The sequence below is a fragment of the Thunnus maccoyii genome, chromosome 11 (genome assembly GCF_910596095.1).
Source record: "Thunnus maccoyii chromosome 11, fThuMac1.1, whole genome shotgun sequence".
Taxonomy (NCBI): Eukaryota; Metazoa; Chordata; class Actinopteri; order Scombriformes; family Scombridae; genus Thunnus; species Thunnus maccoyii.
The window spans coordinates 31,432,418-31,442,696 of NC_056543.1; the positions used below are offsets into that span (position 1 = coordinate 31,432,418).

The 10,279-nt window shown below is 39.2% G+C and overlaps 1 protein-coding gene and 1 long non-coding RNA gene across 2 annotated transcripts; one reads left to right on the top strand and one right to left on the bottom strand.

The window, feature by feature from the left end:
• Window positions 1-1,842: 1,842 nt before the first annotated feature.
• LOC121906995 lies at window positions 1,843-5,461 on the bottom strand. The gene is made up of 3 exons (XR_006098778.1): window positions 5,375-5,461; window positions 4,180-4,278; window positions 1,843-3,844 (listed from the first exon to the last, which is right to left on the bottom strand). It is a non-coding gene; the product is annotated as an uncharacterized LOC121906995 (long non-coding RNA).
• Window positions 5,462-5,509: 48 nt separating this feature from the next.
• On the top strand, window positions 5,510-8,364 carry dnajc15 (DnaJ (Hsp40) homolog, subfamily C, member 15). The gene is made up of 6 exons (XM_042426275.1): window positions 5,510-5,686; window positions 6,177-6,228; window positions 6,356-6,429; window positions 7,243-7,319; window positions 7,415-7,485; window positions 7,961-8,364. Exons 1-6 carry the CDS (start codon window positions 5,600-5,602, stop codon window positions 8,029-8,031), a joined length of 432 nt encoding a protein of 143 aa, XP_042282209.1. The 5' UTR covers window positions 5,510-5,599; the 3' UTR covers window positions 8,032-8,364.
• The last annotated feature ends 1,915 nt before the right edge of the window (window positions 8,365-10,279 follow it).

A 10,279-nucleotide genomic window follows, 5' to 3' on the forward strand; every position in this document is an offset into this window, starting at 1 on the left:
GCCATTTTCTCCTCAGTTTCTGTTAGTGGAGACATTCAGAGCTGCTCACCACCAGAGGAACCACTGTCACAGACACAAACATGTTCCCCACTTTCACAACAAATGCATCACATTTAGAAATAAATTCAAAATAAATAGAACACGAGCAAATTAAGAAACATATTCACCAATTTGACAACACATAAAGGAAATGCACTGTCAAGGCTTACAGAAATGCGGCACTTCATCATCACCATCATCATTTTATTTATTTAAAACCTTGGAAAACACATTGAGGGACAACCAACAACAGAGCGTCCAACCCAACAGAGGGTTCCAGGGCACACTAACACTAATGAACATGATAGTAATCAGTAAAAGGCTAGCACTAGCAGGTGTACAGATAATACATTCAATAATATTGGAATCACACCATCATTTGCTAATTTCAAACACTGAGGTCAATCTATTCATTCATTTTTAGGGTCTGCTGAAAACTTCCATGTTGTATGAGATTTGCAGATCCAAATGCTGCATATTTCAATGTGATGAAGATGTTTCCTTCAATTGCTTCTTAAAGTCTCACTCCACTCAAAAATATGTATCTAATTTTCTTGTTCGAAGTTTGACCTTGGCTGTGCAGAGTAAAAAAGACTTTAAAAAAGTGTTTTCACATTAATCTGCTGAAGAAGGAAAGTTTCTCTGTGCTCATTTGAAATCTGAATTTAAGGCGTGTACTCACAAGCATGATGTGACAGCTAGTTTGGAGCCAATCATGGGCAAGTTTGCAACTGACACAAGTGTGATGTGGAAACTTGAAGCCTCCAATGCAAGTAACACTTTGAGTTTCACTTTGAATGAAAGGTGCAGTACAAATTAAATGTATTGTTTCATTTTTTGTTATTATTACACACTGAGAATTGGCTTTACAGTGAAGTAGGAGACATCTTGTGTCCAGAAGTTAAACTGTCATAAACAAAGCCAAGAAGAATCTTTGGATTGTTATACTTGTTCAGCCTGAGGTGAAGCTAAGGCTGAAAACAGCCAGACCAGGACCAGGCAAGTCAGACTCATATAAACCTGTTGTAAAAAAGTAAGCCTTGCTTAACTGGTAATCATGTTTCATGAAACACTCCTCTGTATTGTGTGTTGGCCTATTATATGATGATAGATGACTGTGAGGGACAGAAAAAGAGATTTAGATGATTTGGTGTGGTGTGGTTTCAGTGTGGAGCAGAGCTTTTACAAAATGATCTGACGAGTGACGTGTGGATGAACACCATTTGACAGGTAAACAGCATTTTCAGATTTATCTGGATTAGTGTGGACATGTGTGCATGTGTGTTTGTGGTTCATTGCACAAATACCAATCTGTGTGTGTGTGTGTGTGTGTGTGTGTGTGTGTGTGTGTGTGTGTGTGTGTGTTTGTGCGTGTGTATGTGTGACATCAGCCCTGGAACCACACGTCTCATTCACACCTAATGATCGCAGCCTCTCACTGGCAGCCTCTCTCCTCCCCGACCAAATCCAATTACTGGGGACAATAGAAACCGGCTCCAGGCTCAGGACTCCATCAGCTCCTCTGTGCTCCTGCTCCCTGCTCCGAGACTCCTGCTGGAACCCTAATCATGTCGAGGGTCCACAAGGGCCACAAAGTACACCCACAGATACAAGTACAAAGAGGAACACAAATACAAACACATATCAAACACAAATAAAACACACAAAGTACAACAACAGTGAAAAAAAGACTACAAGCAAATATGAATAAGAACAAACAACATACAAGTTAAGTCAAGTCAATTTTTTTTGTATAGCTTAATATCACAAATCACAAATTTGCCTCAGAGTGCTTTACAGTCTGTACAGCAATACATCATCCTCTATCCTTAGACCCTCGATTTGAATAAGGAAAAAGTCCCTTGAAAATGGAAAAAGGGGAAGGACAAGAGCAACAGACAAGGGATGCCTCTCCCAGGATGGACAGATGTGCAATAGATGTTGTGTGTGCAGAATAGAACACAGATTACACAATACAGCACTGAATAAGATAACAAAATTATAATGGATTTATAATATATATATATGAAGAATGTAATGAAGAGGAAACCAAATAGCTGCAAGGTGCCACCAGAACAGAATAGGATCTGGGCCATGTGACAGACTACACATGCACACAGGGGAGACTCACATCACTCCATTCACATATATGAGCGAAGAGACAGGAAAAGACTTTAGGGATAAAGACATCATTCAGAGAGAGAGACAGAGACATGAGGTGAGGCAGAAATCCTGCTTGCCTGATATCAAACAGAACTAACAACTTGTTACACTCCATTTCCATCTTTAGTCTTATTGCCTCCACTCTAACCGAATTCCCTGAGGGAGAGGGATTCGATTTGGTCACCACTAAATGCTGGTGGTGACATGGTGGGTAATGTACTGCCAGTTGGGCGGTGCTTGGTTTTGGCTCGTCTGTTTTGGCAGCTGTGTCACAAACTTTCTCACATTACAGCTAAACAGTACACTAAAATACTGTATGGTCCTGAAAACATTTGAGACAAGAAATAGGCAACGCAGTAACAGAATCTTGATTCATATTTGATCAGCACTGCCTAGTTTATTCCTCCTTGGTTCCGGCGCACATCTTGACAACACTTGACAAAAGCTTGACAACAGCGTTAGTCCTGCCCGTGCCATTGATTAGCTAATCGTTAGTCCCCCGGTGGCACTCATAGGATCAATCGCTTTTTCAACCGAGAAACCACTGCTTCATTTTATGATGCCAGACCAGCAGAATCAGTCAACTTGACTCAGTGGAGTGGGCGAATCAAAGGTCTGGACCCAGGCAAAACTGCAGGATGGGGAACCAGATCCAAAACCTCAGAAAATGGAACCAACAGCTAGGGAAGCAGAGTTCCAAGATGGGTGCTGGTCCAGCAAAAGATGCCCGAGAGACAAGAGAGGACAGAAAGAGAAAATAAGGAGAGAGAGGGAGAGAGGAGAGAGGGGCACACACCTCGGATGCTCATGTACTTGTGGAAAAAAAGTTTGAGAGATGCATTGGTTATCAGAACAGTTGCAGTAATCAATAATCTCATTGACAGGACAGCTTTAATTCAGACAGAAACGAAGTTAGCAGAAGCACCTTAAAGTCTGATCTAACATGAATAGGAAGCCAATGAAGGGAAGCTAGAATTGGTGTAATATGGTCAAATTTTCTTCTTTTAGTTAAGATTCTAGCTGCAGAATTTTGTTTTTGGTAGCAACCTAGCTAACTGTTACCTCACCTATGCAAGCTAATGTTACCTTACTCTCATGCTGGCAAAATGCTGATGTAAAAAGCAAATATCCATTTTAATATCATAATAATTACAAAGCCGTAGTAACAGACTAGTGTAAACTTATAAATACATTTTAAAACTTTCATGTTGGACATAGCCCCTTGTAATTTAAGCATCTTCGCACAGCCGATTTTACCTCCTGTTTTGTTTTTTAGTTTTTTTTTTAAATTTAGCAGGCATCAGGGCTCTCTGTGATGACATCACAAACGTTGATTTGCTGAGGCAGTTGTTGTCCTAGGGCTATCATACAAAATGTTGGTCTCAAGACAACAACCACTTGGCAAAATCAGGACATGCGCCCCCAGCCAAGGCACTGGCAAAAAGAACTGGAGTTGGTCCCCAGTCGCTGCATTGCAGCTGCCCATACTGCTCCTAGTGTGTGTGCATAGGATGGATCAAATACAGAGGATCAATTTCATTTCGATGTGTGTGAGTACTGAGAAATGACAATAAAGAAATCTTAATCTTACAGTGTTCAAAGGCTGCACTGAGATCCAGCGATAGAAGCACAAAGGTGGAATCTGAATCCAAAGCACATAACAGAAGCTAATATAAACAAATGAAACAGTTGAGCAAAAAAACAATACAAACACAAATGCAACACAAATAGAAACATCTGTAGACATGACACTGAATATTAACTTTTAATTATTATTAACTAACTTATAGTGCAAAACATTCAATTGTATACTAATCAAATCAGATTCTTACTGATGTCAATCCCACTCTATGCAAAACATTCACATTTTACAGCACCACACAATTCACATTTCAATGGCTCCATCTAGTGGAATATATATGGAACAACAACAGTTTATAGATGGAGCAGAATACATCAAGAATTCTCCTGACAAACCTTTTGAAAATCTATCAGTTACTTAAAAGATGCATCTCATCTAAAGGTCCATTTAGTAGCTTCTCTGGAGCTTGATTGTTCAAATTGAAACGTATGTCTCTGTGAAAGAGTAAAAACAAACAATGACAGAGGAAGAATTGCCAGATTTCAGGTGCATGGGACTGAGTTTTCAAGTTGACAAAACTTATTTAAGGTATTTTGAAGTGATGTTTTAGAAAGAGTCATTTTATAAGCTTTCTGGCAGCTGCAACCACAAGTTCAAGAAAATACCACAGTATTGCTTTTATCTCTATATTTCAAGCCTGGTCATAATATACAGTTGGGACTGGATATTAATTGAATATTTGTAGTTGTAAAGCTCCTGAAAGCCACGGTATGTAGGATATCAAAGTTTCTGACTTTGGTGCACCCAAGTGGTAGCATAAATAATACACTAACTTATTAGTCGACTGACAGAAAATTCAGCTTTAAAAGCCAACTGAAATTAAATTGCCTTTTTTTTTTTTTACTACAGCATACATATCTGCTCTGTAAATCAGTTGAAACCAAAAGGGAGGGATCTATATTTGAAATTATTTGATTTGACGATTGTGCCCCTACATTATTTCAATTGAAAACCGTTCTATCATCCGCTTGCATAGCTGGAGTCCTTATTTTGGTCACACTGAGCCTGATAGCATCCTGCTACACGAAACAAGAGCTGCTACTCTGAAGAACAACCCACATTAGCTTTCCTGCTAAAGTCTCCCTCTTATCTAACTTACAAACATGAACGTAATTATGTCTTGTCCTGCATATTAGTTTGTTGAACAAGGCATCACACATTCACTGGGGAAAAGTGTGCCACTAACGCCAGTTAACAGGCTAGATGACTACTTAGCTGCTCAGCTGCATCTTATTAAACAGCATATTAACATATCTGAAAATGTCAACTTCGGTTCAGTTAGATGCTGGTTTGGTGATTATGCTTCAAAATCCCTACACACTTGTAGCTACAGCAGTTTGTTTACATTGTCTTTGTTCTGCAACTGTTACACCTCAACACGGTAGCCTGCTAGCTAGGGTCAATTAAATAAGACTCCATAACGCCCACCCAGCCAGCAGAGGCAAAAAGGAGCATTTTGTGATATTTTTCCAAAGACCTTTTTATGAAACTGTTAACAATACATTAAAAAAAAACCCATGTCAACATTACCTTGTAAAGAGGGATAATTAAATGTGAATTCAGTCGCGTGAATGCTTATAATAGACGTGTTAACAGGATATTTTCTGTCGTCTTCGGACGTACACATTTGACGTTTTATTGCGAACATTAACGCTGCATATTTTTGGTCCAATCGGCCTTCCGTACACCCGTTCACTGTCAGGCGTGCTCGTCGTTGAGCTTTATTTTGAAAGTTATTCCCGTAGCTGCGGCAACATGGCGAACACCGGCGGAGTGTTAATGGATGCTGAATACAGTTCGAAAACTCAGATGAGAAGCGACGCAGAGATAGACAAGAGGCTGGTGAGTATCTGCTTTCACACCTTTGTGGACTCAGTCAAACTAAACCAGACGGTGTTTTCTCCCTGCTAAAGCGTGTCTTGGTTAGGTAACCTCAATGACCGCTAACGACACTGCCATTGCATCAGGTACATGAGCTAAGCTAGCAATGTTAATAACACGAACTTGAGTCATGTTTTGTCCTCCAGCAAGCTTCAAGATAAATGAGTAGTACAAAAAACACAGCGAGTTAAAATAGAGACTAGACAGTGTAATACTCCTTGAAGGACATTCATTATACTCCAGTGTTGGTTATAGAACTCACCGAGCATGTTGCCTGGTTTCAGTGGCACCCCATTCATTTATTGACACACTCATTAAGGTTTACAGACTACCCGAGCAATTAGTCTCTTTTCAGAGTGTTAGTTTAGGATTTATCAAACACACATAATGAAACTGCCTCACAACTACTCAACTAGCTGTTATGTAACTGCTGGGTGTTTGCTTTTGACAGGGAGGGACGTTGATTGCAGTCGGTCTTGGGGTGGCTGCTGCAGGTTTTGCAGGTAAGAATAGTTTGATAAAAAGCCAATAATTTGCCAAAATTTCTGCTTTGCTTTGAGTCGCTCTCTTTTCAATTTTAATTTTTTTTGTGTATGGAACTGTTTCATATATCTTGATTTTGGTCCACAGGCCGCTATGCGTTCCAGTTGTGGAAGCCTCTCGGGCAAGTCTTCTCTGAAACTGTCAAGAAGATGCCCTCATCAGTGAGTAATTAGTTAACCACCTACACACCTGTGTCTGCCATGATGTTTATTTCCAGTCCTATTCTGTTCAATTTTTACATATAATTTGTCTGTTGTTGAATATATGGATCATTTGCAAGTTTGCCTGCACATTAGATGTGTTGCATCTTTCCTACTAAAGAATTAGCATCTTCAGCCTATGAAAGCCCTAAAAACTGGGCCTGACATTACTCCAGCTGATGTGGATAATAACATGGTGTCCTTTCCCTGAGCTTGAACAGTTGCAGCATTAAATGAACGTGAACCCAGATTTTATCATGATGTTCAATTATCGTCTAGTTTCTGCACACAGGACAAAACGCTGCCCAGCTTGATTCTGTGAGTTGGAAGTTGGAGGTATTTTTGTTGCTGCAGCTCTTCAACCAGTTCACTCTTGTAAAGTGTAAAAACAGTCCAAGGATAGGTTCAGACCATCTGATAATTCTAGCTAGAACCTAAGCTAAGTTAGCCCCAATGACTGCTAGACAACACTTCCTGCAGCTGCTTCACAGTACAAGTCATCAGTTCACCTTCACCACAAGCATCTTAATCTGAAGTCCAGAGTTTGCACTGCTCCCTGCATGCTTTCTGATCACTGATGTCTGCAGCTTTGATTTTTCACTGTTTTGTCTCTGAAAGTTGTTGTGCTCAGTATTTCTTTGTACAAGTTGTCGGTGGTCCAAAGAAACATTTGCACTGCAACAAACTAACAAACCAAAATGAAGCCTGTCCAGACGTTTTTGGGCCCACTAAGGTTCAGACCTCTGAGAATCAAACCTCTTGTGTCACCTCCAGGCTTTCTCATCGTATTACAAAGGAGGCTTTGAGCAGAAGATGTCCAAACGAGAGGCCAGCCTTATTCTTGGCATCAGGTAAAAGAATGTTTTTAATGTATTTTATTTAATACCCCTTATTGCTCAGATGATGGTGATTGATTACATGGATGTATCATTTGTTTTATGTTCAGCCCAGTCAGCACTAAGGCCAAGGTACGTGAGGCCCATCGGAGGATAATGGTCCTGAACCATCCAGATAAAGGTACAAGTTTAAACCCTGGATACATCCTGTGTTGCATTTATCCTCTATGCTGCTGATTCTTTTAGCTGAAGTCACCTTAAATCAACACCATATTTTCTTTTGTCTCAGAGTTAATTTTTTCTAGTTCTGACCCTCAAGACAAAAGTCAAATATCCACTTTGAGCTGGACAATTAATGAATTCAAGTTTCTATTTTTGTATGATGTGTAGAAATCCTAGAAATCATTGATGACAGACATGCAAGTCATGTTGCACTTTGATATTTATTTGCAAGCATGTGGCACATGGAGGCCTTAATTAAAAGAAAAAAAAAGAATCTTGTATCATATTTTGGTCTCTTGTGCAGGTAAAAAACACTTTATATATTTGACATAACATAGCATAACCTTCCACAACTTCACTCATTGAAAAGCTTGTGGTGGTGGAGTGTAAAAGGAGTAAATGCAGAATCAGACTAAAGTTTTGTTTGTGTGCAGGTGGGTCACCGTATCTCGCTGCTAAGATCAATGAGGCCAAAGACTTTTTGGACAAGGAGACCCGGCGATGACCTGCACTATTAACCAACACTTTAAAGACTCCCATCTTCCTGTGCATGATCTCAGCTCCGTTGTACTGCACCTGAACCTCCGTTCAGGCTCTTCTCTAGTCATTAGAGGAGCAGAACAGCTACCAGTAGAGTCTCTAGTGGTGGCAGGGAACAGTACTGCTGCTGGACTCATCATGTTCTGTGTATGAGTGTTTACTGTCAGGACAGAAAGTATGACATGATAATGTAATCTATTTAAAGAACGGTAGAATAATGCATTCAAATATTTCCATGTTTAAATAGTCACTGTGCAAGTGGTGAAACATTTTTTTAAATAAATTAAATGTGAAAACATTGTTGTGTGTATTAGTGAGTGTGGCTGATTTTGTGGGCAGACCAGCCTTAACTTATATTTTTACTACTGTAAACAGTGTCTCTTTCTGTGTGTGGCTTTCTTCTCTTCATAACTAACGCCAGGCTCAGGGATTGTTGTAGTCTTCATGTTTGAAGTAATAACTCTATTCTTGTTACTGTAACTGAGCATCTTTGAATTTTCTTTAGAACTTTTCTGAAACCAGTAACATAACACTTGGTGCACTGTGTGCATAACACTTTACATTTTCCATTTTATTGATTCCCTATAAGCTTGTAAACTGAACATTTATAAATTGGCTTTTGCACTTAACAATTTGTCTGCTCAGCAGAGCATTCTGGCTTTATTTCCTAAAACTTAAATTACATAAAACAACATTAAAGAGGGTTCAACCTTTTATAACATGCTGGTTTGTGTGTTTTGCCTTTCTTATTCTAATTACAAAACAAAACAAACACAAATTGTGGTTGAGCTCAGCATTAACATCCTGATGCAGGTTATATGATTTTATCTTGATAACAGCAGTTTACTGTACACAGGCCTACAACAGGAACAACGATCAAACATGAAGTAAACAGTTTTAATCTATGACACATGAACCAATTATCTCCAATGGATGAACATGGCCCATAGGTGGCAGTGTTACTGTTGTGTAGCATGAGGGTGTTGATGTACATAAAATGTGGCCAGCAGTAAAAAAAAAAAAAAAAAAGGGTCAAGTCAGGAAGAGGATTATGAGTCTTTCTGGTAAAATCAAAAGTTACATCCTGGATCAAATGTCCAGAATAGTACCAAATACAATTTTTACTCCTGTTCGAGTCCTGGTTGCTTAAAGTTACAATGCGGTATGGAGGACAATCTTACCCATTATTAAAATTAAGAGGAATTGGAAAATTACAAGGGAAAATGGCTATTATTATTATTATCATATTTTACTACTCAGGATAATCAGAACACAGTTAAATGTAAAATATTTTAATTTGAAAATCAAAAGTGACATTTTTAAATGGAAAATTTAAAAGCATACGTATACATGCCCAAATGCAAAAGCTTACATTTAAATGTGTAATTGTGAATGAAAATGAAAACATGCTGAAATTTAAAAGAATGAGTTATTAAGATATAAAGTATCTTAATTCTTTGTTCTTTTCCAATTTCCTCCCTCCTTTTTCCATTTTGTATTTACCTTGTGTATGTACCTAACTGTATGCAAATGTAGCCTGCAGGTCTGACTGCTAAAAAGCACAGTGAGTGTAATGTAGCCTGCAGTGTACATGGGCTGGTTGCTCCTGTTTTACTGGTTAGTAACCCTCCAGCTAAACTGTACCCCCCTATAACCATATAAGCCTCTAGCTGCACCATGGCAACAGGTATTGTTTGTATCCATGGTTTCAAATGACTGAAGATAGAATGATTGTGTACATTATCCCAGTAAGTGAGGGTTTGTTATAGTAGTAAGGATTTCAGGGGTTATATTGGAAGGCAGTTTACCTGGCCGAACTGATGGCTCGTTAAGAGTTGTGAGTTCTGATTGGCTGAGGTTTGCACAGCTGCAGAGACCAGTAGGACTGCAGGTTATCAGGAGGACACAGCAGTGCCTCAATCACCAGCCCCCTGATCATACTGGTTTATTTCAGAGTCACAGTTTAATATAGGCAGTATGAGCTGGCAGCCTTCTAATTATTCCCTATTCCACGTGGACACTACATGTTATGTTTGATTAAGCCAGTAGATGGCAACATAATACTGCAAATGGCTCAGTAACTGAGTTGATAAGAGTGCAGAGTAGTCAAATGACCATTGAAACATGTTTTTCTTACAATGTAAGTGATGGGGGACAAAATCAGCTGTCCAAATTAGTCAAATCAAGTGGATATCTTTCAAAGTCAGTCTTTG